The 27,150-nt window shown below is 37.2% G+C and overlaps 2 protein-coding genes across 2 annotated transcripts; one reads left to right on the top strand and one right to left on the bottom strand.

The window, feature by feature from the left end:
* On the top strand, positions 1 to 14,928 carry LOC5571390 (putative serine protease F56F10.1). Its single transcript, XM_021841718.1, has 2 exons — positions 1 to 1,278; positions 14,387 to 14,928. Exons 1-2 carry the CDS (start codon positions 198 to 200, stop codon positions 14,815 to 14,817), a joined length of 1,512 nt encoding a protein of 503 aa, XP_021697410.1. The 5' UTR covers positions 1 to 197; the 3' UTR covers positions 14,818 to 14,928.
* LOC5571388 (cilia- and flagella-associated protein 52) lies at positions 14,783 to 26,277 on the bottom strand. The gene is made up of 7 exons (XM_001653587.2): positions 25,727 to 26,277; positions 25,308 to 25,671; positions 24,940 to 25,043; positions 24,464 to 24,879; positions 24,225 to 24,403; positions 23,337 to 24,165; positions 14,783 to 15,251 (listed from the first exon to the last, which is right to left on the bottom strand). Exons 1-7 carry the CDS (start codon positions 25,788 to 25,790, stop codon positions 14,925 to 14,927), a joined length of 2,283 nt encoding a protein of 760 aa, XP_001653637.1. The 5' UTR covers positions 25,791 to 26,277; the 3' UTR covers positions 14,783 to 14,924.
* Between the last annotated feature and the right edge of the window lie 873 nt (positions 26,278 to 27,150).

The following is a 27,150-nucleotide window of genomic DNA, read 5'->3' as shown; positions in this document are numbered from 1 at the left end:
TGCTATTCTCCCATATATGAGGAACTGCGGGGTCAGCAGTAAATAAAATAAAATTTGCCATAATCAGTAGGTTGACGTCCACCACACATCGCAAAAAGGGCTTCACAGTCACAAGTTGGACGCACCATTTCATTTCTCTCTCGATAGTGCTTGCGTTCGGATCGTGTTCGTTGAGTTGTAGTGAAAAGTGCTCAGTAATGCTCATAAAACTTGCCTGGATCTTAACGTTGTACCTGGCATTGAGTCCAGTCGACGCCGGTCGCAGTTTCTGGCGCGGTAAAAAGTTCACTCAGGACGAACCTTCCAAAAATCCATCTTTCAAGGGGTTGGGCTCGAATGTACAAACGCTGTGGTTCGATCAGCTGCTGGATCACAACGATCCCACCAATCCGACCACTTGGAAGCAGCGATACAACGTGAACGATGAATACTTCAAGAACGAAGAAGATAACGGACCGGTGTTCCTGATGATTGGAGGGGAAGGTGAGGCCACCGCCCGCTGGATGACGGAAGGGGCATGGATCCGCTATGCGCAGGAATATGGCGCCCTTTGCTTCCAGCTTGAACATCGTTTCTATGGCAAGAGTCACCCAACGGAAGATTTGTCTACAAAGAACTTGGCATACCTTACTTCGGAACAAGCGCTGGCCGATTTGGCGTACTTCATTGAAGCGATGAAGCAGAAGTACCAGCTGGGCCGAAGCAACCGTTGGATCGCATTCGGTGGATCATATCCGGGATCGCTGGCAGCCTGGTTGCGTGAGAAGTACCCTTACCTGGTTTACGGATCCATCAGTAGCAGTGGTCCTCTCCTGGCGAAAATCGATTTCAAAGAGTACTTTGAAGTGGTGGCCGACTCTCTAAACCGGTACTCACCCGAGTGCGTCGCCAACGTACGCAGTGCCATGTCCCAGGTCGAAACACTCCTGAAGCACATGATCGGTCAGCGGAATCTGAACGACAAGTTCAAACTGTGCGATCCGGTCGAAAAGTCCATCGCAAACGAACTGGACCTTTCCAGCCTGTTCGAAGCGATCGCTTCCAACTTCGCCGGAGTGGTGCAGTACAACAAAGACAACAGTCCTCACGCGAGGCTCACGATCGACGAGGTGTGCGACGTCATGATGAATCAAACCATTGGGGTGCCGGTTTCGCGGCTGGCCGTCGTCAACGAGATGGTTATGAAGCAGGATAAGGCCAAGTGTTTGGACTATGTGTACGACAAGACCATCAAGCAGATGCAGAACACTTCGTGGGACTCGGATGTGGCCAGTGGAGGTGGGTTACCAAAGCAGTAATTAAAATTTTATCCTACGTCAGGGCTGGTAGCGACTAAGTGCCTTAAAAATAGGAACTTAAAGATTTCTTATCCGAAAAAGAGGTCGAATTCTAGCATAACCTGTGATCTCGCCCTAAAAGCCATTGGTAACCTAGTGTGTAGCTCCTTGTTTCTAAGCAAAAGAATGGACCAGGATGAAAACTATCACAACTGGGAGATAGAGAAGGAGCTTTTCTTCATCGTAACGTAGTTGAATAACGTTTAAATCGAATCATTTGCTCGGTAACAACAAGCTACACACTCGGTTACCAATGGCTTTTAGGGCGAGATCACAAGTTATACGAGAATTGTTACCAAAAAAAGGGGCCAACTTGGCATAAAAAAAATCTGACGAGAACTGGGAGACAAGACGATTTTTCCTCAGAGACTCTCACCATTATTATTTTTATTATCAGTGGCGAATGACCTTAGTTAAAACTTCTAAAATACAAATTATTATTTTTTATCGAAATTTTCCGCTGATGATTGGTTTGTTGGTTCAGATGGTTATAAAATACATTTTTCTAAGAACATTTTTAAGATTACTGCTCGTACTTCTGTATGTATTTTTTTTTTCATTGTTTTTTTCCATAAATTGATCAGGTATTTGCCCAAAACTTTCTTAAGATATTACTCCAAAGATTTTTTTAGGAGTTCATTTCGCTAATTTAACGGACTTACCAAGGAATCCCCTAAAAGTTTCGTTTAGATGCCTTTAGGAATTTGAAGGATAATTACTAAAGTTACCTCGCAGATTTCACCAGGTTCTCTCAGATTTTTTCAAGAAAGTCCCAAGTCCTACAGGGTTTCATCCAATGATTCTACCATCGTTTTTTCTGCGACTTTCTCCAGAGGCGTCGCGTGGTCTAATTATCAACCTGTGCACTTATAGTTTAGTGTCATTTTATGTTTGTCATTATTAGGTACCTTGGGTTCAAACCATGTTTTTAAGTTAATAAGCCAGTGGTCAATGACCGTCGTTTTCGAATACAATTTTCTTCTGATCTTTCAGTTGATTCAAAATATTTAAGACTAATCGAGTTGTTGGGTACCGTTTTGATTCATATTACGGACACTTAAGGCCTCAGTGAAGTATAACCCAGCGTAAAGCATACAATGATGTATTCTGTATGATTCCTTACCGTCATCGAACGTCGGAAACCCTTAATTTTCGAATGGTGGGTAAAGAATACGCTTACGCAGCTTAAATAATCTTAAATAAATCAAAATGTGTGGCCTTTTCATGATTCTTATTCCGGACGCTTCCTCACTTTTGCCTCATATTCCGGACACTTTGATTCGAATTGCGGACAGCTCATGATAACCATTAATAGAACAGTCAAATCATCAATTGAAATCGTCAAACCACTAAAGAGGCGTCTAAGGTAGTCGGACATTATAAATTTGCATAGATATTTATGGAAAAAGCTTATTAAAACGAGCCTCGAAAATGAGAACTTTTGAATGGCAAAAATTGAAACATTTCGTGTGAAATGTTTCCCATACAAAGTAGCGTGTCCGGAATTTGAAGCTGTCCGTAATATGATTCAAAACGGTATTTCTTTGACCACTGGACTGCGAAGTGCAGTCTCATAAGTGCGAAAGTGTAAAAAAAAAGTGCGGGATAGCTTCAAACCATGTTAGTGTCTTCAGAACACTTATTCTTTGATGTGCGAAGAATAAGTCCCTCGAAGACACCTACACGATTAGATGCAAATGCGCACTTTTATTAGCGTTTCCGCGCTTGTAAAAGCTTCTGCGATAGTCCAGTGGTGAAAGAAATGCGCAATATTGCTGTAATCATAGCTTACATATCTTAACATAGAATTAAAAGATCGGTAGCATCGTGTACTGAGTGCACGCATCGTGAAACACGCTCGCTTTTAAAACACACCACAAGCGTCAAGATGCTGGCGATGATGGTACAACCGCTCTTGAGTTAATTTTCAGATTGTCATCTGATTGACTATCGCTTGCAAGTACCACTGCGCTAATACTGTATGTTAAAAGCAAGGTTTTAACCAGTACTGTACAGAAAACAGCAGCGCGAGTACTAAGTGCCAAGCTTGAAAAAAAATCCTATCAACAGCCGCCTGAAAAATCGGAAAAATCGCACCTAACCTGTTTTCATACCCCAAGCGTGGTAATGCTGAAGGTGCTAGGGTAAAAAAAGAGCAAGCGGAATATATCTCTCCCGTAGATTGATTTTTCTCTTATCTCTCTCATCCGCACGCTTGCACTGATCGAGTTGATTGATGTAGCAAGACTGTGCACCGGCCAGAATTTACGCTTTGGCTACTTACACACTCGCATTTGCAATTCAAAATGCTTCCTACAACATAGACAGAACTGCGTGTACGATACAAGGCAGCGCGTTTCCCGATGAGAGTGCACGCGTTGGTTTTCAACGTCACAGCAAAGAAGTGTAGCGTGGAACAAAGTGTTGCGTAGCATGCATCGTGATGAGCGCGAAGAAAAACTTAGGTCCCAGATCGTGCGTCGAAACAGCATTTTCATTTTATTTGCATAGCAAAAATTTAACAACAGATATTTTGCTAGATGAAAATTCCGTTGCAAGCTATCAATGAGAGATAATTGAAAAGAAATAAATTTAATTTTATTAAGAAAATTATTGAATTGTACTTTAAAAATAGTACATATTGTAGGTGGCTAGGATGAACGAGCTCCCACCTGTGCAGTGCACATGTTGCACATGTGGACGCGACGCCTCTGACTTTCTCCAAGATTCTCGTTTAGAATATGTTCTAGAATTCAACCAGAATTTTCTCCAGGGATTTTTTAAGGATTTCTTACAACATTGTTATTTGAGATTTCAATCAGAAACTGTTTTAGGAATACCTTCAGAAATTACTTCAGGGAATCCTCAATCAATCCTCAAAGATCAAATTTCTGTATAATATCCTGCAGGAATTCCTTGAAAATTATCGGGCAAAATCGCTAAATCTGTGCAGTAGGAATTATTGGGATGATTACTGTAGTATTAGATGGTTCTTCTTCTTAACATTACGTCCTCACTGGGACAGAGCCTGCTTCTCAGCTTAGTGCTCTTATGAGCACTTCCACAGTTATTACTTGAGAGCTTTATTTGCCAAAGTTGCCATTTTCGCATTAGTAAATCGCGTGGCAGGCACGATGATACTCTATGCCCTGGGAAGTCAAGGAAATTTCCATTACGAAAAGATCCTGGACCAACCGGGAATCGAACTCACACACCTTCAACATGGCTTTGCTTTGTAGCCGCGGACTCTAACCACTCGGCTAAGGAAGGCCCCTGTGTTAGCTGGTGTGAAACCTTAACGATCAGCGCTCCGTCATCGTAATCATCGTCATCATCGAAACTTCAAAAGCAATTTTTCTGTTCAAAACTAAAAATTACTCGATGAAAATGTGTTCACTGTGTTTCGGTTGGAGAATAGAATACAGTGAACACATTTTCCTGTAAATTTTCTTGATTTTGAACGAAAAAACTGCTTTTGAAAATTCTGAAATCAATGCAATGACGGATCCTGCCCCCTTAAATGAACACTTTAGTATTCATGAAGATTTTATTTGAGAAATTACTTGAATGAAATTAAGGAATCACATGTCGAAATTATTGAAGAATAATTCTTCAATTATTCCCGAAAGTGTTTCTAATATATTACCTCGAATATTATCTGGAAGAATTTTCGGATCAATTCCTGGGAGTAAAAGTCGATGATTCATGTATGTAAAACCATAAGCAATTTAAAAAATCTACAATAAACATTGTAGATTTTCTTGGCAGAACTAATTCGGAAGTTCTCATATAACAGAAACTGGGAATATTGGTGATAGGAAAAGATACTCTTTGGGAGGTAGATCATTCTTAAAGCAAATTCTGACGAAATTCCTCTGAGCGCAGCTTCAAGAATTTCTGGAAGAATTTGTGGAATAACACAGCGTAACAACAAAATGACATGTTTGCGTGTCACGAGGATCAAATTATGTGCCTCTAGTAGATTTTGGGTCGCTGAATCGGATGCCGCTCTCAGAAATGGTCCAAGCACGTCACAATTTTTAGCTACAGGTCGCCAAAGTTGCTTTAAACACTGATTTCATTGATGTTCACATGAGATTTTAGGTATGATTTATCAAACTTTTTTATGATCATGCAAAATAGGACTTAAACTTTCAATTTAGATATAATTTAGTTGAAATTGCACGATAAAATTTTGATTGAATTGATTTTTTCAACATGCTTACAGTCTCCAGACAAAACTCTTCGTTTCTCTTATATGGCAAAATAAAATACTTTTCTAAACCCCCAAAAATTAACTTTTAACAATTGAAAATAGTATGAATTTTATTGATAATTATGGTTTAACACATGAAGTTTGAATTCTGTGGCAAATTTAGTAAATAAATTACCATATAAGTTGGTTGAAATAGTCAAATTTTGCATTTTCAACAGTCAATATCTCAAAATCTAGACGTGCTTCGATATTCTTGGAAACGGCAATGGTTTCAGCAACCTTTTATTGAGTAAATAGCGTTATTTTTGTGCTTGAGACAAAAACGTGTTTCGCAGTGTAATCACTAGAATTTCTGAAGAGATCTCTGGAGGAGTTCCTGAAAGTATGCCGGAATAAATCTTTAAAGAAATCACTAGCAGAATTCCTGAGGCTTTCCCTCGAGAAATCTGAGAAACTGAGAATAAATTCTTCATGGTTTTGTGAAACAGTATCTGGAAACTCTAATTCTTGCAACAGGATTTACTGTAAGGAGAATACGGAAAAAGTGACTTTAGAGATCATTTTGATTGAAACAGAGACTGTAGAGACCTTCTGTTAAAATATATAATAGACTTGCACAGGGTGTCTACTCATTTGCAGAAATGAAATTCCCTGATATTTCCAGGTTTTTCCAGATTAAAAAAAAATAAATAATTCCAGTTTTGAGAAATTCTCTGAAATACAATAAATGATTGACTTAAAAAAGACAATTAACACCGTCTTCAGCCATAAGGCTACACAGACTGAACATAACTAACATTAGACAACGGACACACGGAACGACCAGTGGACCAGTGAAGAATTTTTCGTATGACGAAAAGTTTTCTCCGACTGGGGCGGGAATCGAACCCACACTCCGTAGCACAATACGCCTAAACGACTGACTCCGCTAACCACACGGCTACGAAGCCCTTTTAGTTAAACATAGGTGATTAAAAATTTATTTTCAAAGATAGGTAGTAGAGTGGTTCAAAAAATCGTTTTTGCTCCACACCACTCATCCGATTCTAGATCAAATTCTGAGTGTCCTCCCAAAATTTGGGCTCATTTGGATGAAAACTGAGACTGCACAAGCCCTTTAAAGTTTATATGGGGATTACTATGAGAAAAGCAACCAATTTATTCAATCGGTCATAGTGTTTGCCCATGTACTTTTGGGGATTAGAACTATGTTGAGACTGTGAGATACAATAATCAGCTACAACTTTGCCGAAGACCGTTTTTAAAACGGATGCCCCAGTTATTAGTTATTGATTTTTGGATGAGTTGTAAAACTTTGGCTATAATTAATAGGCTGTTCTGCAGGCATCACTGGATATATGCAGTAAAACATAGTAGCCATGATTTGAGCGTGCTATCTTTCGCGCCAGGTGTAGCAATGTTGCCTGTTCAGAAGTTAAATGAGCACTGCTGAAGAATTTGTGACTGAATATAAATCAATAACTAATAACTGAGGCGTCCGATTTGAAAACGGTCTTCGGCAAAGTTGTAGCTGATGAATGTATCTCACAGTATCAACGTAGCTCTAATCCCCAAGAGCACATGAGCAAAAACTATGACCGATTGAATGAATTGGTTGCTTTTCTCATAGTAATTCCCATATAAACTTTAAAGGGCTTGTGCAGTCTCAGTTTTCATCGAAATGAGCTCAAATTTTGGGAGGACACTCAGAATTTTATCTAGAATCGGATGAGCGGTGTGGAGCAAAAACGTTTTTTTGAACCACTCTAATAGGTAGTTTGGCTGCGAAACACTTAAACAAAAAAAAAATCTATCGATAAACATCAGTCTTTTTCACTTCAGTGAAAAAATATTTGTTTGTCTGTTTGCTCTAAATGCGTTAACAACATACGAAAATTTCAGAGAAATTTTGTTTTTTTTTATTCAATTTCCACGAAAAACAAAAATGTTTGTAAAATGATCTGAAAGTGTATTTAATTATCAAAATCAGATATGAACAAATATTCTATTTGATCTTATAAAAAAATAACCTTTCCCTTAAAATGGGATTCCGATTTATAGACATCCAGCGACGTGCCCAAAATATTTCTCCGGAGGCCGTTTTGGTTTTTTTCCTAGATGATATCATGGGTAAATCAAAGGTAGTCTTAGAAATAATAACTTTAGAGAACTCTTGCCTGAAAAACAAACATTTGGTACATATTTGTTAATTATAAACCATCTATGAATTATAAACATAAAAATAAACCTAACATGAACCACGACATGAGAGTTTGATTCCTCATTTGAACAGACATTTTAAGAATATTTCTAAGACTTCCTCGTATAGTTATTACAAGTATTACTGTTCGTTTTAATGTAAATTTCATTCACAAAGTAATTCAAAGAGCTCTTGAGGAGTTTGTTTTGTGATTTTACGAACTTTTAATATAGGGGCATTTACGTATTCTCGGCAGTCTAAGCCGATGCCGCGCTTCTTTTGAAATTTTCTCGGACTTCATTAGACAAATTACGTGTTTGTCTGTTTACATTTACGCGCTCCTGTCAGTGTGACCATTTTCGGCAGCCTTATTCTCTTCGGCAGCTTTCCCATAAGAACTGCTGATGAATCTCATCGGCAGCTCCAAATCAGTCTCATTTTGAGACGAATTCATTCGGATTGATCACATCTTTGGCGAAATTGTTTGTTCAGTCTCCGAAATCTTGTCAGTGGGAAGCTGACAGAACAAAGAATCATCTGAATGTTCTCATCGGTGTGTTTTGATAGAAAAATACTGTGTATTTGGCTTTTGAAATTTGATTGCCGATAATAGTCGAATAATGTCGAAGCCGTAAATTACCCCAAGAAACATTTGCCTATTTTATAATCATTTATTAAGCAATTTTTCACAACTACATACTGAATAGTTGCTTTATTGTATTACTTTGTAGCTGCTACGCACACATTGTTCAAGCAAATCTGGCGAAATTATTAAGCTTCTTATCATTTAGTGACTGTAATCATATATTGTAATGATGTTTATTCAGGTTTCAATTAGCCTAATGATTTAACAACGCTAGTTTAACAAACAGCATTATTGCAGTTTAATTCAGCATCATGTTTAACAGCATTTTAATTGTTTCCAAGTGAAGCCTTTGTTCAGGCGTTGTTCACACAAATTTGGAGAAGTTATAAAGCGAGTCGTTGTATATTGACCTTATTCTACAACTTCAAAATCGCTTTATAAGCATTTATCTCAGCTTTTATTCAACTGCCACAAAATTAATTGAAAATAAATAAATGACCAAAAATCGCTTAACACTGTTCTTCAAGTGCAGTGTATATTTTTACCATGAATTAATAACCACCTCTAATAATTACCTGGATACTGGATTCAAACTCGAGACCTTCCCATCGTCAGCGGTATACCTTGTCATCTGTGCCATCTTTGAATTCATATATCAGCCATCCAGTGCCCAATATAAACCTCTTGTAGCTGAATATTGATCATGCTTGAGCTTCTATTCAACAATGTCCAATCAACACGTGCTATGCTGATCAACAACTGAATAAGCGCATTGCTTCTGCTGCTGTTCAGTACTGATGCCAGCTGAATTCAGTCGGCTATTTATAGCGCACAGTGAGAAAATTGATGTAAATGCTGGTCAAAAATAAAGTTTATTCACAAAACTTTAATTGAATTGTTCATCTAACTATACTAAAATTAATTTATTAAATGTATAATTTTTATTAAGTTAAGATTTTAATTATTTGTCGTACTTTTTCCATCTATTAAACATTATAGAAATATAAAATATATTTCAATCATTTGTACATTAAATAGCTTTTTGTTTTTCAAAATAATGCTATATCAGAAGACTGATTCAAAATATTTTCTAAACATAATTGAATAATTTTATTGAGACAGCATCAGTTATGATTGTATCCAATATGTTTTTATATATTAGTAAGTTAGTGACGAATTTGCCAAGGGCGAAAAGCCACTCAAATAAAGATAAATAATAATATTAGTAAGTCGAACATTGTAATACATTAAGAATACAACGCAATTTTCAGATATTTTGACCATTTTTCGAAAATTTGGCCATGGTGTGACCTCTTATTTAAGGCTTATTTGTTGCTGAACAATATGTTTATTAATTGTTATTTTTATACCTATTCAGCTTTTGATCATGTTCATGTTAAGCATGGAAACAGCTGAAGTGCGAAGCAACCAAAACGTTAGTTCGTCTCCTGTACATCTGTTTACACAATTATATTTGTTTGGTGGAATATTGGCTCTTTAACAGATGGCAAAATGACTTGTTCAACTCATTAGTAAAACAATCTTGACAAGTCGGCAGAGATTCTTTGGAGAAGTTTAATAAGTGTTGATTCTACTATTATTCATTCCAATGGAAAATGTTGAACATTGACTTAAATTTGGATCTAAATAGCATCTTCTCTGCTCTTTGCAGGGCATTTTTTCAGCTGTCACCAATAATTAACTAATAATTAACCAATAATTCAACAATAATTATCTATGTATGTTCATCTGTGACACTGGACTGTAAGTTGAGTAACCACTTTCATGCAATTATTGTTAAACTATTATTTATACTTCGATTACCATTAAAAATGTTATGGTTAGTAACTTTTCCGATACCAATAACGTCGCAGATGATGATCACTACATTTAGAAAATTTAAATAATGATTTTTTTAATCCAATTTGATTCGAACTTTACTCTCGTTGATCCTTAGTCGCCTACATGTCTTAGATTTGATTTGAAAAACATTTGAAAATAACATAAAAAAGACATAATATGTTTTGCTTGAATAAAAGCATGCTCATATACTGTTATTCGCATTGTTTTTATGTTTTACTAATCATGCTGGTCAACATATTAAGTATTAGACACTGAAACTTTTGTACGATTTGTTGTTAATCGAATGTTCAATATTCTACTGAAATGATGGCTACAACTTATAGAAGCTTTTAATCAGTTAATTGTTAAACTTCCCATGTGTTGTAAAACAAAAGCTACTATATTTGCATTTTCGGAGGTTTGTTCAGCTCTTACTCAAAACACAAACTTCAAGTGGAATAACAGCTTTTTTATAAGCGCAAATTTATTTTATTCAATTATTGATTCAACTAAAAATTTGTTCAGCAATGGTTACTGCTTGTATTAAACACGTAAGTATCCTAAAAGCTACGAATTGTTCCTTGGGACTCTAATTCTTCGAAGAATCGTTTAGATCCCTTTAAAAAATCAAACTTTTTTTTTCTAAGAAAAACAACGCTATTTTATTAAAATTACACTCATACATCTACCACGAATTGTTTTCTACAGTTTTCTTTACTGCCCATAAACGCATAATTGTCCCATGTGAATAGGAAATCCTGCAAACATTGGACTGACATGCGTTTATGGGCAGTTTACACGAGCCACGGTTTTAGCTCAAAAGATCACCATGGTTAGTTCTTTATCATGGCTCCGATCATTTCAGTTCAAAGTTCTCCGAAAAAATATTCATTGATTCTTTCATTAGTTTCCCTAGAACTTACTGTAAATTTTTATGGATAAAACGAGGAAGTTTTCAAAGAATTTTTCCAGTTATTCATCCTGGGTTGTCTTCAGGGAAATGTCAAGAAAAACATTCAGATTTTTTATGGAAAATTTTGAAAAATCAGCAATGTATTTCTAAAGAAAATCCTAGTGTTCTGATGAAACTTGTGTGAAAACTTGAATGATGAATTTCTATGAGGATCTCTGACAAATCCTGGATTCTTGATTAATTTCTTTCTAAGATTTTCTTGATAAATTGCTAAGATAATAAAAAAAATTCGAAGCTCTGAATAATGTCCTACAAGGCTTTTTGAAGAAATTTGATCAGAATCCAGCAATAACTGTAATAATTTCTGTAGTATTAACTGGTGTGGAACCTTGAATGAAGTTTTGAAGAATGTATGAAGATTTAGAAATTGTGTTTTAAAAAATATTAGTGAAGTGTTTGAACCGCAGCAATTATATTTTGATGAAATGCTGTAAACATTTCTAAAGGAATCTGTTGCCAAAGGGTAGCTTCTTTAAGCAAATCAAGCTAACTCCGCAAATTGGTGGATAAGCTAAAGCTAACAATACAGTTTTATAAGTTCAATGTCTTCATGACTCATTTACTGCCGTGAATCGCAAGTCAGTCCCATCTGCATTTTCGTCAAAATTGAGTTGAGTTCAGTTTTTAACATATCTTCCAATGCTCTTTCAGCTGCATAATGAAATAATATGATATGTTCGGAAAAATTAGGAAAAAACAGCAAGTCAAATTGTTCCATAATGAAAAGTAACCGCATATCAGTCCCACTACAGATTTCCGCACCGTATAACACAAAAATGAACCATGTTTTGATTATTTTTATATTTTTCTCCGAGAGATATCATAGTGAAAAGCAATTTGTGAAACTGTCATTAAGATTTGATCATTTTCCAATCCTGTGGATTTTTTTGAATATTCGTATAGAAAACGAGTTTGGAAACTTCAAAGCCCATTTTCTCAATGCCTACTTTTTACAGATGATGGGACTGACTTGCGATTCACGGCAGTTTACCTCGTATTACAATTTTTCAGTGCAACAACTATCTGTGCCCTATCTTCCACTCAGCAAACATTTACTGGCATCGGCTTTGCCGGATCTTCTTGGTGTTATCTGTGGTAAATTTAGACACTAGATTATTACATTGCTGAATGCTGACACATTTCAATTATTGTAACTATTATACTTACTACTTTATATAAACTATTTAATCTATAATATAAATCCCGATGAAGCGTTGTGACGGCTTTGGGGAATCCTTTCAACATTCGTCTTCTTATGCTCTCTCTTATATGAACTTTTACACTGAATCAATTTACAACTCTTATTCCAGTTAGTAGTTTCTATCAAGTATTTGAATTGAATCTAAATGCAAAATACTATCGCAACAGAATCAAATGAGGAATCCCGTGTGTAATTTATCGAGGAATTTTTGAAAAATGTTTATGATATATTTCCTCGAATAATGGCCAAAGGAAATTTAAAGCAATCCCGGGGAGTTGTTGTGAATGAATTTTTAAAAGAATCATTGAAAAAATGCTTGGATGAAATGAAAAAGGCGTAAGAATTTCTATAGGGTTTCTTGTAAAAAGATCGATTTTTTAAACTCGGGAACAAACCGTTGGGGAAGAACTTCTGTAGGATCTGTGGGAAAAATCCTAGAATATACACTTGGAGAAATCAGTGAAAGAATCGATATAGAGAATAGAATAGCCGGGAAAAGAATAACATCTGGAGGAAGTACTGAGATTTTATTTCAGAGTAATCTTAGTGAAAATCACTAGAAGTAGTAGCGCAGGACTGCTCTAGAATTTTCTGGACTAAGTTCTGAAGAAATTCCTCTGAGCACCCATTGAAAAATTGCTTGGAGAATTCCTGATGGAGTTCTAGAAAGTATTCCAGAAGGAATCTCTGGAAAATAGTTAGTCAAATTGTTTATTCTTTCTAAATCAGTTAAAAAAAATTTGGTTGTTGTAAATTCATTGTCTCAAGTTCATCGAAATTTAGTGGAGTTCTGGAGCTACCATGGGAAAAAGAGGGTTAAGGCAAAAAAGTGACTTTATAGATCATATTGATAAACATTTCTTTAGAGACCCTAAGGGGCCATGCACAAATTACGTCACGCTCCAAGGGGGGGAAGGGGTCGAGCTAAGCGTGACAAGCCTTACAAAATTTGTGGAGGACTCATACAAAAAAGTGACAAAGGGGGGGAGGGGGTCGAAAAAGTTGAAATTTAGCGTGACATAATTTGTGTACCATCCCTAAATAAAAATATACACTTTTTAGAGACCTGCGAATCTGAAAATATACTATTTTTCGTACTCATTGTAATCTTTAGTTTTCTCCTACCAAATTATTTATTTCATATTCTCATGAAAGATACCCAACTGGAACTGGTAATCATTCTTGCCTTTACCATTTTGACAATCCTAAGTCCTGCTTCCTTATTTATACAAGATTTACTCGGAATAAATAAAAATAAATAAAAAATATATGACTGGTAATATCAAGTAGCGTTGTAATAGCGGCGCAGCCGAAAATTTTGATGAATGAAGAGATTTTGTGTTACAAGAAGAACATATTCTACCATGTATTACTGGTTCGAAATATTTTCCCTGAGTGTAGCCGAAATTCCCTGATAAGTCCAGGTTTTCCAGGTTTTCCAGGTAGTAGACACCCTGTTGCATTAAAATTAGGACCAAGTCTCTAAAAGGAGACTTGTTACCTGCTAGTCAGCTATAACCTATCTAAATAGCTCCTATTAAATACAGGCTTGGTAGCAGGTCACATTCTATAGACTTGGCCTCTGGAAACCAAGAAACTACAAACCAATAAGGTTCGTTCAAATATGTAGGTATGTGTATATGACAAATTAAATCAGAGTTGCTTAATATCAATCATATCAGCTGATGGCTGATGCTCTAAAACTATCAATATCATTTGCAAGCTATCAATATCACTTTGATTTGACAACCAACAGCAGTGATGCGATAGTGCACTCTAGATCATAATCACTGTAGAATGAGTGATCACGTGGTAATTAACCATGCTGTTGTTGTTTTTCAGTGACTAACATATAGTTTCAATCAATCTGAAGCACTGTCAAAAATATCGTACAGTTAAATTGCCATTTTATGTGCTTGATCATCAAGCTGCTAGTATGAAACCAGAATAATATTACATAAAACTAGGAAGTTTCGGAACTGTTAATTGGGCTCATTTCCTCTCCAGTAATCGTCTAATTCCTCTTTTCAGCTCGCCAATGGATATACCAAACCTGCAACGAGTTCGGTTTCTACCAGACATCGGACAACGCCGAATCGGTGTTCGGTGATCGTTTTCCCGCAGAATTCTTCACCCGCCAGTGTGCCGATGTGTACGGAAGACGGTTCGATCAAAAAGCTTTGAGCCGAGCAGTCTATCGGACCAACACCAACTACGGTGCTTTGAACCCCTCGACGACGAATGTCCTGTACGTGCATGGCTCGATCGACCCGTGGCACCGGTTGGGACTAACGGAGAGCAACGACATCCAGATGCCGACCATTTTCATCGACGGAACCGCCCACTGTGCCAACATGTACGAACCCAAGGAGGACGATTTCCCACAATTGAAAGCAGCGCGAGTGCAAATCAGTAGCTTTATTGGTAGATTACTCAAAATGGATGATGATTATGATTATTAAGCTTTGCTGTGCCCTAAAAGTTTGTATAAAAAATAGCTCTCTCTTCTGATCAAACTGACTTGTAGATTAATATAGAAATATAAAATGCAAACACTATGTTCTCAAAGTTAACGGTCGAAAATCTGCGATTTCTGCGAGTGTACAGACCTGGTCTCCAGTTGCTCTTGCTGTTCGTTATCGTCCGCCAGGGAAGCGGTGTCGACGCAAGGATCGATTGTAGGTTGAGCGTTGAGATCCACGGCCGGACAGTTGGTGATTTGGCTCGAGCGGTTTGATCGGGCCGATTCCAGCTGCCGGACATTTTCGTTGTTGGTTTTGGGGGCACGGCATGGAACCACTCTCTTGCTGGCACTGTCCGTGTTGGGTTTGGTCCGGTTGTTGTTACCGCTGCCACCGGAAGTCACTTCCGGTGCTGGGATTTTGATGTGATAGTTCTGGAAGTGATTGCAATATTAGACTTGTAAAAAAATAATTGGACAAATTGCCTTTGATGTATTAGATATTATTCAGAGATAACTCATGTTTATCCGAAGCTTTTCACAGGAAAAATTATTTAGATATTTATAGAAATTTAACGAAGGATTTCATTCAAAGATATTATTATAAGAATCTCTGAGGAAATAGTTAAGAACTTCGAAGTATTCACTAATGAATACCACTAATGATTCTTCCATGAATCCCTCTAGATATTTTTCAAGAGATTCCATCAGGTATTTAATTTTGAATTCCACTAGGAATTACACACATTATTTCTCAAGAGATTATTTAAGGAATTCTGGCCAAGATTTTCTAGCATTTGGTTCGACAAATTCTCGAATTTCTTCTACTTGGCATTACGTCTCCATTGGGACAAAGCCTGCTTCTCAGCTTCGTGTTCTAATGAGCACAGAGTTATCAATTGAGAACTTTCTTTGCCATAGCTGCCATTTTCGTATTTGTTTCGTGTGGCAGGTAAGACGATGCAGTCAAATCTCCATGAAACGATATTGAAGGGACATTCGACTCATAGACATATCGAATCATGGAACAGATATTCTTTGGGAAGCTGTTTGAAGAATCATCATAGTAACCATTTTTTTTTTTTTGTTTTCAGTATGGTTCCATAAGTCGATATCAAGTAATGGATTATCGAAGCATAGAGGGTCTATGCCCAGAGTAGTTGAGGAAATCTTAAGTATCTCCAATAATTCCTCAATTTATTTTTTTTTAAATAACGCCTGACAATTGTTCTAGAATTCTAGAATGAAATCGAATAAAAAATTGACCTTGTACTTCATTTCTGTGGAATTTTTACACAGATTTTCGAATAAATACATTCTTTGGTTGCCAAATATCGCTCATAGGTACAACATCTCCAACCAGGGCCGGATTTACAAATGTGGAGGCCCGGAGGCCTTTGTCTTGTGGGGGCCCTTTTCCAAGAAAAACATTTTGATACTTAAGCATAGACTAGATATTTTTAACACTTTTTGGTTTTGTTTTAATTATCAGAAGTCAAACTATTTTATAATGTTGACAAATTCTTTGAATCTCTTATGAACGTGAACCAATTTTAAATTTAAATTAATGTAACTAAGGTTTCATTGAATATTTTATATACCTTTGTTGATTTTATATTTATGTGTTTTGAAACCATGACTGGGTTTGACATTGATCTTGGAAACCATAATCATGACGACAGCAGCACACCCCAGCGGACGAATTGTCGTTTTGGGAGCGAATAGGTTTCCTTCAGAATTTATCAGAGTCACGTTACATAACGAACAGTTTTATGTTTGAGCTTAGTAAAAATGATAAATTTTCCGACGAGACTTCACATTGAAAATAGTTAAAACAATGAAGCATTTTTTGTCTTTAAATCCGGACACCTGCGGCAAAGCATGTCGATAAATCCGGACACCTTTGAATCGAAACCCGGACAGCTAAGTTTTAATATGGAATTATCAAATTAAACTGTGTTAAACTTTTTAAATGCATTTCACACGCTTTTGAAAGATTAATCGAAAGAATATCAACTACCGAAAAGCTAAACATTACATATAATTTGCAATTGGATTAGATGGACAAATTGATGTGAGTATTTGCGAAAAAGTTACACGTCTTCTCAGTGAGAATCGAACTCACGACTCCCCGATCTCTAGTTGGGGCGCGTTACCACTACGCCATGAGAGGACTCATGAACGCAGAAGTTAACCTGAATTCGATTTCAGCTCAATAATCACGTGGTCCTTTTTCGCAAAGTGCACCTCTTTCGGAAGAACTAGATGCCCATCCACACACAACGCTTTCTATATATATCCAATGCCTAGCCCGAGAGCGCATTGTTTTTTAGGTATAGGAATAGCACACTACACTAGCCAGCAACTGCGCTGGCTGAGGTTTCTATTGTGTGGGCTTCCAATGGGTCACGACGTTCTTAAACGACCGGTTACGGAACATGAGTCCGTTGCTCGATAAATACTTGTTTTTAATTATGAATCGTGGTTTTACGGCTAACCAGCCGAGTGGAAGTTTAACAACTACCGAAAAGCTAAACATTACATATAATTTGCAATTGGATTAGATGGACAAATTGATGTGAGTATTTGCGAAAAAGTTATACGTCTTCTGCGTTCATGAGTCCTCTCATGGCGTAGTGGTAACGCGCCCCAACTAGAGATCGGGTAGTCGTGAGTTCGATTTTCACTGAGAAGACGTGTAACTTTTTCGCAAATACTCACATCAATTTGTCCATCTAATCCAATTGCAAATTATATGTAATGTTTAGCTTTTCGGTAGTTGTTAAACTTCCACTCGGCTGGTTAGCCGTAAAACCACGATTCATAATTAAAAACAAGTAACGAAAGAATATGTTTCGTTCAAAAATATATAGGTATGCAAAATGAGTGGTTCGTTATCTGGGTTACCTGTACTGAAATCTCTGCGATATGAACTGCAATGCAACCATCACTAATTAATTCATTTTTTTTTTTTACATGAAACGATGCACCGCATTGTTCTGATCTCTATTTCCAAAATCTTAAAAGCTTCTTTGCACTTTCTGTTGGAAAATAAGTTGTAAACCCTTCGAAATATACGTTTTCAATTCATTGTCCGGATTTACAAACATTTGGCCCCAATACCGGACAGTTTGTTTTCACTATTCAATGCTTGTATTTATCTTGTCGATCTCCAATGTGGTGTCACTAAGCTGTTAAACAATAACTTAACGAACAATTATGTTGAAGTCACTGCACAAATAATGTAATTTTAATACATTATAGCTAAAAAAAACGTTGAGGGTGCGTTCGTCGAGGCTACCGCCGAAATCAATTGCAAGACGGCGAAAAGACGTTCAACAGGATCAACTTTTTTGTTTTTATTACTCTTAATTATTTGGCAAGGGTAACTAGATTATTATTAAATGTAACATGACCAGCTGATAACATTGACTATGATAATGAATACAAATTTCATATTAACATTTTTCCTTTGATTAACAAATATTATCAGAGTGTCCGGATATTGGTACCGTCCGGATTTTGATTCACCACGGTATTCGTCAACAACAAAATTCGTTTGATGGTTCTTTTTTATGGTCCTATAACATTTCCCCGAATACCATTACCTCGAAAACCATCTCCCCGAAAACAATTACCCCGAATATAACGTTACCCTGAATGACATATTACTCCGAAAACCAGTTCCCTGAATGCGACACTTCCCCGAAATCAGTGATGCATTTTGAATGTTCTTTCCAAAATGGTCGTGATCGTGATCGTGAAATGGTCGTGAATTTGAGCCTAGAAATCCGTCTTCCGTCTTGCTCGTGATGTGTACGACACGCGATGTTTATCTAGTAGTGTAATAGTTGTCGGCGTAATAACTGCTAACATTCCTATCAGTGATTTTTCCTTCTATCAATCATCGACTGTTCTTTCGAGGTTGGCATTTTTTAATTAGTGGTTATACCTTCTTTGAGTTATAGGCTGTTCTTTCGAGTTGTACTGTTTAGCTTAAAGTCGTGACGATAAATGCGATTCGTCTATACTGCCCCTATTCGCATAATTGTCCCATGTGCAAACAGTATCAATATCAGCACACATATGTTGATTCTCACATGGCCCTCAAAGAATAGCTGATGATTAAAAGAATCTTTGATAACAAGAGCATGAATTCAAATCAAAATCAATTGATGAAGTATGTTTTGAAGTAGGAAACTACTCGTCCTACTGAGGAGAAGTTTCCCATTTTCGGAGCTTTAGATTATCTCTGTCATATGTGGTAGAGATCAAATTCGTAAATAATCTCCAACGAACAAGAGAAGACGTTCTTAACCTCAACTTAACCCTCTAATACCCAAATTTTTGTTTTCGATTTAAGTATTATTTTTCGTTATCTAAAATCGTTTTAAACACGTTTTGGGCATTTATTTATTTTTAATCGCAAATTTTTAAATTTTGGTTTTTGATTTTTATAATTTTTATTTTTGAACACCCCTAGCTTTTTTCTTGTTTTCTTGAAGCCTTTTCTAGTTGTTGATTTTTGGCAATAATAAAAATTTAAATTGTTACGGTATTTTTAAAAATATTAAATTTTTAATTTTTTTTCGGAGCGTATTTTATTTTCCGTGTAACTAACGGAAAAACAGGTTTGAAATGATTTTAATACCACCAGGCTCTTCGTTTGTGATAGGTTAATCGTAGAAAAATATAAAAGGTACGATATTTTTTATTACACGTTAAATGAAGCCCAGGCATTTGTAGGTTATATAAGAATGCAATTTTTCAAACAATTTCTAAAAATACAAAAAAGTTTCAAAAGTCATAAAAAACTTTTCTTATATGCGTGTTATGAGTCAAGGTATAAGCCAAAAATAAAATCATTTTGATTTGCGAGCTACGAAAAAATACACAAAATTCCAAAGTGTACCCCGTCTAAAGGCGGGGTTGGGTATTAGAGGGTTAATATTCCGTAAAATATATTTGGTGTTCTTTTATCGAATTCGCATTTTGGAATGTTCATGGCAATAATATTTGGTGTTATGGCCCATTTCGGAAAATGATATTCGGGGTAACGGACTATTCGGAGAAATGGATTTCGGGGTACTTGATCATTCGGGTGATGGTTTTCGGGGAAATGTTATAGGATCTTTTTATTAGTACCTTAATATATATTAATATTCAAGTTGTTTATATATATATATATATATATATATATATATATATATATATATATATATATATATATATATATATATATATATATATATTCAAGTTGTTGAGCATATAGAATTACTTAACAGTTTTAAGCTGAAGAAATTGGAGTAGGGCCAGAGCAGGTCTGCTTCTAGAGAATTGGTTTTTATTTTAATGAATGTCTCTAAAAAGTCTGTATTTTTAATGGAAGGTCTCTAAGGCCTCTATTTTGATCAAAAAAATCTCTAAAATATTTTTCTCTTATGCTGATTGCAATGATCCTGATGCAAAATTCTACAGGCTCCATTGAAAAATTCAATGATTTTAACGCGGCTATGCAGCAGGTTTTTCAAGAATTTCGTCTCACATGTCTCAAGGAGAACTTCAAGAAATTTTCTAGTGTCCGGAGATTTCATCTGGAATTCTTCCAGGGCGTCATACAGGAATCTCTCTGGATATTCTTCTAGAGATTCCTCTACCAGTCCTCCCAGAAATTATTTCAGTGATTTTTTAAAGGATGCTTGGTCCATTTTCAGTCTCTTTTTGGTTCCTGTCTGGTCTCTTTTTCCAAGCTAGAGGTCACTAAAATTCCTATACTCAAGGCACTTAAACACTAACAGCCCTGCAGATGATTTGCAGATATATAAATTTCTTTGGAACGTAGTCTTAAACTTCGTTGAGAAAGCTTTCGTTATAGTTGGAAAAGTCACGTTGGAAAAACGTTAGGGAATTTAAGCAAAAGGATGGCACACTACTTGTTTATTCAAATCGTTTTTGAATCTTTCTCAATCTTCTTGTTTCTCGCGGAAACAACAAAATGCCATTCTGAATCCCTACCATTTTTTAATTTTGGAGGGATTATTAGAGTATGTTAAAAAAAAACCCTAATTGGATTTTAACGTGAAGTGTTAAAATCCAATTAGTTTGCGAAAAAAATGAAACAAAATAGGTACTTAAGATCACTAGTAAGGCGAGCAAATAGTAGTGACTTTTACAGCCGTGAATCGCAAGTCAGTTCCATCTGTAAAAAGTAGGCATTGAGAAAATCGGCTTAGAAATTTACAAACTCGATTTCCATACTAATATTAAAAAAAAATCCAGTAGATTTGATCATGTTCCAATCTTGATGAAACATTCACAATTTGCATTTGATCAGAACACGGTTATTTTTTGTGTTACACGGTACGGAAATCTGTAGTGGGACTGATATGTAATTATTTTTCATTATGGGACAATCTGACGTGCAGTTTTTTCTTATTTTTTCCGAACAAATTATATTGTGCCACTAGTGCAGCTGGGAGGGTATTAGAAGATATTTTGAAAACTGAACTCAACTTAATTTTGACGAAAATGCAGATGGGACTGACTTGCAATTATTTTTTGCGATATTTTTATTTATTTTTTTTGCAAAAGAAGTGTTAAAATTTTTATTAATGTTTTTTCCGTTCTGGATGTTTTAATATTTTGTTTTAGTGATTCTATTTAAGCCTATTTGCATAAGTTTCAAAACAACTAAAATATATCTATGTGTACAATCTCTAAAGTGTGTAATAAAACGATAAAGATAGGGGATTTCAAGCTTTTCGGAAGCCAACAGAACTGTCTGCACGGGATGTGTTTTTGAAACTGAGACATCTATTATAAGTTTCAAATTAAAAAAGGGTTTCTTCGGGTAATGTTTGATTGTGTAAATGGTATAATGAATTCACTGTGGGTTCTTCTCACTTGATATACACTTTATACGTGCTTTCCATTTCATTCGCTGTATTTCTGCAACATACAACCCCTTCGGCCCCCCGTAAATGCGGCACTGCCTCCAACAGTTCCTCCAAGAGTTTTGGAAAATTTCTCATTGATACTCTTAAAAAGATTCCTGGACGAATCCATTTAGAATATTGAGCGGTTTTTTTTTTCGCTACCTGTTTGTTGATGGTGTTACACGCTGGTGTTGAAGCTATGACTGAGCGACTTTGTTGTACGAAATTTGTGCTTGGTCATAAAGAACGCACAATAAAAATCTGAAAAAATATACTTATCATTGCCGATACGAGAAATTATCAGACTATCACTTATTTTAGTGAAAATTATAAACTTTAGTTTATAAAATTTGAATAGAGACTGAAAATCCAATTTCAGCTGGGGTCGATTTTTAAAATGGTCAAAACCAAGTCCTTGTATATCCGTTTAAAAACATGTAAAAATCTAAAATGTTTATTGCCTATCCAAGAGTGTAGATATTGAACATAGTTTATTTTAAATGAAAAATTTTTATTTATATTGAAAATACCCAAAAAGCTTTGGTTTCGTGAAGTTATTTTATGTGGAGAGAAAAACAAGCGATTTTTTAGAATTTTACCATTTTGTCTAATCTTTCCTAGCAAAGACAAATACAATTTTAAACAACATTCTTGTGGAACACCTAAGATACAATGTACTTAAACTCACCACATCGAAGGATTTTGATTAAAACAATTATTACTAGCTTAGTTCCAACAAAACACAAAAGTAGGGTCTGTGCTGGCTAGATGATAATTGATTTTCTAAAATCAAAAATTTCAATGTTAAAAGTTATTTTAACAAACAAAATTATCATAGGCAGACTTGAAGATGCCCCAAGGAAATAAACAAAAATATAAAAATATTTATTTGTTTGGAAAAAAATATTGTGATTCTCGTTATCAAAGTCGTGCCCATACTTTCTGGGACACCCTATAGTAAAAGTTGGATTTCATGGCCAGTTCGATAATTCCTTAGATCGCAATTGCACTGATTTTGTGTTATGTGAGTTAACACCTTCCTAACTCGATGGCCCCTTCAATATCGAGTTATGGAGAATTGACTGCAATTCAATCAGGAGCTTTTCGTAAGAATTCCTGGAGAGGTAATTTCATATAAATTATTTTGATAGGTCACCTGAAAAAAGTTAACTGAGGTAGGAAAAACATATCTTGGTGTTGTTCCTCAAAATAACTCGGATTGCAATTCTTAAAAGCCCGAGATGAACTAGCCGAGGGCTAAAAATCTCGTTAATAAAGATAGAAAAAAAAATCTTAAAAGAATTGAAAACGGAATACCTGAAAGAATTTCTATTTAAACTATGAAAAAAAAAAATCTTTGGTAGATTCCTTATAAAAGTCATGCAAGAATCGCTAGGAATTACCCGATTAAACTAGTCGAGAAATCATCACAATATTTCCTCTTTGAATGGCGCATTTGTCGAAAGCAAAACAACAATAACCAATAGGAACAATTGGTGGATTTTTTAACTGATTCTGGTGATCAATAAGCAAGAAAAGAAGGTCACGTTTCCCAAAAAATGAATAAATGCCTAAACACACGTACCTCGGGAACCGTCCAAACGAAAATCCCGCCGTCGCTAGATCCGGTCACCAGAAACTTTCCATTCGGGCTATACCTAGCTGACGTGATGGCACTGGCATGACCGATTCCCACGGCAACCTCTACTCCCAGCTGATAGTCCCACAATCGAACCACCTGATCGGTACCAGCCGAAACGAAGTACTCCCCGGTCATGTTCATATCGATGGCATTGATCGGGCCGGACTTTGATCCTTCAACCTCCCGCACTAAACTGCCATCGAATGCTTCCCAATATCCGATGAGCTTGTCAGATCCTGCTGTCAATATCTGCACTCCTGTCGGATAGTACTGCGCCGCGATGAACTGCGTGTGGGCAAAGATCACGTGCTTTCGTGTCAATCGAATCAGATCCCAAATTACGCAGCTTCCGTCTCGCGAAGCGGACACAACTTCCGTATCGAAGCTGTTGATGTGAACCGACTCGATCGGCCCGTAGTGCTCTTTGAGTACGCCGATCATGCTTTGCATGTAGGGTTCGATCTTCCAAACTCGCACTTGCCCCTCAATTCCACCGCTGACGAGGATCTTCCCATTGCTCGTAACGGCCACCGATGAACAACCCTTGTTGTGCGCGTTCGGAATGGCGTAGATGAGCTTGCCGGTCAGGGGCGTAAACGCACGGATAACTCCATCGTTCCACGCCGAAATGATACTCTTACCATCGCGGCTGAACACGATCGACGAGGAAGCAAAGTTCGGCACAACGATCCGTAGCAGCTCCTGCATGCGGGAGGTTGACCAGATCCGGATTGATTCGTGACTCGAAGTCGCAAAGACCAATGAAAAATTGCTGAAAGAGAAGTGTTGTTGGATGATCGCACCAAAAAGGACCTTAGCAATGATACTTACTAGGGAAATGCAATGTCATAAACAGCATTGGTGTGACACGTTTTCAACAACTTCAAACTGGTTTTGAAATTCTGTAGTTCCAGCGAGTAGATCTCGCAACCATCTGTCCCGATTAGCAACGTGTATTGATTCACGATCTGAAGAGACGTGATCACGCCACCCACCTTGGTTGATTGAAGCTGCAAGTTTAAAAACTTGATTAGGTCCTGACATCAAAATCGAGCATCATCGATACTTACCGACTTCAACTGTGGCCACGTGGGGCTGTTGTAGTTTTTGAAGCTGACGTTCCGCTCGTGCACCATCTCTATGGTCCCATCTCCGGCCCCGATGATCAAACTTCCGTTGGGCAAGATCAACAGATCGCGCACCCCGTAGTGATACTTTTCGCAATCTTTCCCAACGGGTTTCCTTGGGTTGTGCTTCCCGAAGCAGCCCAACATAACCGGCGTCTTGTCCGGCATCGGCGCATTCGGATTCGAGCTCACGTTGAGCCGAATCTTGACAATGTCGCCACTCATGGTGCCCACGTAAAGGATTTCGTCGTTTTCGGTGATGCACATACCCGTGAATTCCCGTCTCAGCTTTCCCACGGCCACATCCTGGACGTTCAATCGCTTCCGATCGCGGTCGATGTGCCAAACGCGAAGATTTTCTGTAAGGTAAAAATCTCTTTTGTATAAGCGGATTGTACTCAGCCTTAAACTTAACTTACGATCACCACCCGATACAAAAGTCGTCCAACGTTGATTAAGACCGCAAACTTTCAACGCATCGCCGGTTGTTTCTTTAGTTGCCGTAACCCCACAAATGGCCATACTGAAAATACTCCATTAATCGAGGATCCGTCGTCATAATCATCGTCATCATCGAAAGCAGTTTTTCTGTTTAAACTGAATTTTTTTCGACGGAAATGTGTTCACTGTGTTTCGGTTGGAGAATAGAATACAGTAAACTCATTTTCATGTAAAGTTTCATAGTTTTTAACGAAATAACTGCTTTTGAAAATTCTTAAACTGATGACGGGTCGAAAACTTAAATTTGGGTATTGGAGGGTTAAAAAACTTCCGACATCAAACTCACTTTTGCTCAATATCCCACACGATGATCGACCCGCAATCCTTCCCGCCCAGGCTGACCAGGTACTGTTCGTTGGACGAGAAGCACAGCGACTGGACCTTGACCCGATGCAGCTCGTAGCGGGAAATCTCTCGGCGGCTCTCCCAGTCCCAGATGATCACGTACGCCCGGAAGCCCATGTGGTTCGTTTGTCCCGAGGCTACCATTTTACCCGACGGGGAAATGTCCACCGTCGAGATGGTGTTGGTGTGACCGCGCAGGAACGTCTGCCGGTTGGTTTCCAGCTCGTACACGGAAATCTCATTTCCCAACGGGAACACCAGGTGCTTCTGGTCCGGGTGGACCCGCAGGCCGGCGATGACATGGCCTGGAAGATGTACAGTTTAATTTGCGCAAAATGATATATTTTAGGATGTAAATACCGTCAAAACCGATGATGGCCGCCGGTTCCAGTCGAATTATTTCACATGCCTCCGCGGAAGTCATCGTAATCGCAAGTCGGAATGACCGACCAAATCAAGAAAAGGACGCTTTGTCAATCCAACATAAAACTAACCGTCTCACTAGGTTACCGGCAATAATGAATGGGGGCGGTATCCCCGGGTAACGGTTTGCGCGCGCACTTTTCAAAAGCTCTCTTTGTGCATATGCGATAGGCAGCATGGCCCGTTGTGATGAATCACCACTGATATGCACGTCTCAGATATGCACCCCTCACGTGTGAGCAATGCACATTGGTCCCAAAGCCATATCTAGGAAGACAAAAATGTTTGCGTCTAAACCTAAACCGTCAGTTTTAGATACATGGTGTCTTCGACAAAGTTTCTCCATATTTTTCAGACATTTTTTTCAGTGATGTGAAATTAGGGTGGCCCGCACGGCTTGCGAGATCAGAATTCAACCTTTTTTGCTGACGCATTCAGGCCTACACAGTTAAAAATAATGAAGATTACACGTCATGTAAACTTCATTTATGCGATGTAAACATTACGTCATGTAAATTTAAGTCTGAAATCATGTAAATATGTGTTATATGTCACGTAACCACAGAAGATCCTGCTGGATTACATGACACATAATTGAAGTTTACATGACATTACATGTAAATATCCATGATTTGCCACGCTCCAATTATGTGAATTATATGTCTCAGAAATTTACACGTTTCGTTCGAACTGTGTATACAATGTTCTACAATGTTTTAGAACAACCGATTTGGGGCAACTTTGCAGAAGAGCCCTAATTTCTATCTCTTTTTAAACAAATAAGTTAGGGTGGTCCCGAAAATCAGTTTTTTCATGATAAGTTCATTTATGACCGACATCTAGGCACTCTCCTATTTCTTTCACAATGAGAAAAGTAGAACCCGTAACGCGTCTTTGTTTAATACAGCCTATGGACATTAGCCTGGGACACGGTTATATGAAAAATTTAGATTCTAGCTCCAGTCCACTTTTTGGATTGCATTTAGGTCCCATAAGAACTGTGCAAAATTTCAGCTCGATCGGAGAAACTATATTTTAGCGCCAGCCGTTCAAAGTTTGTATGGGATTTACTATGGGAAAACTTACTTTTGCAAAGAAAAATCGCCAGAGGACCTCTATAAAAATAATGAACACAGATCTCGATAGGTATTTCTACGATAAACAATATTGACGAAGGCCGCAAAGCAATCCGATGTTTGTAAAAAAAGTTATTAAGCATAGACTATTCAGAAATTTTGCCCGATTTTGTTATTATTGTTATTCCTTTACGTGTTAATCAACGTCACGTTACCAAAAGGTTTTCTTTGAATAACTTTTTTTACAAGTGTCGGATTGATTCGCGGTCTTCGGCAATATTCTTC

The sequence above is a fragment of the Aedes aegypti genome, chromosome 2 (genome assembly GCF_002204515.2).
Source record: "Aedes aegypti strain LVP_AGWG chromosome 2, AaegL5.0 Primary Assembly, whole genome shotgun sequence".
Classification (NCBI taxonomy): domain Eukaryota; kingdom Metazoa; phylum Arthropoda; class Insecta; order Diptera; family Culicidae; genus Aedes; species Aedes aegypti.
This window is presented reverse-complemented; position numbering and strand designations above follow the sequence as displayed.

Excerpts from the sequence above, each read along its gene's own strand:
- LOC5571390 (XM_021841718.1), top strand. The coding sequence starts at position 198 with ATGCTCATAAAACTTGCCTGGATCTTAACGTTGTACCTGGCATTGAGT. Across the intron at positions 1,279-14,386 it reads CTCGGATGTGGCCAGTGGAG|CTCGCCAATGGATATACCAA; the intron begins GTGGGTTACCAA and ends TCCTCTTTTCAG.
- LOC5571388 (XM_001653587.2), bottom strand. The coding sequence starts at position 25,790 with ATGACTTCCGCGGAGGCATGTGAAATAATTCGACTGGAACCGGCGGCC. Across the intron at positions 24,880-24,939 it reads TTTTGTATCGGGTGGTGATC|AAAATCTTCGCGTTTGGCAC; the intron begins GTAAGTTAAGTT and ends TTTACCTTACAG. Across the intron at positions 15,252-23,336 it reads TCGTTTGGACGGTTCCCGAG|AACTATCACATCAAAATCCC; the intron begins GTACGTGTGTTT and ends AATCACTTCCAG.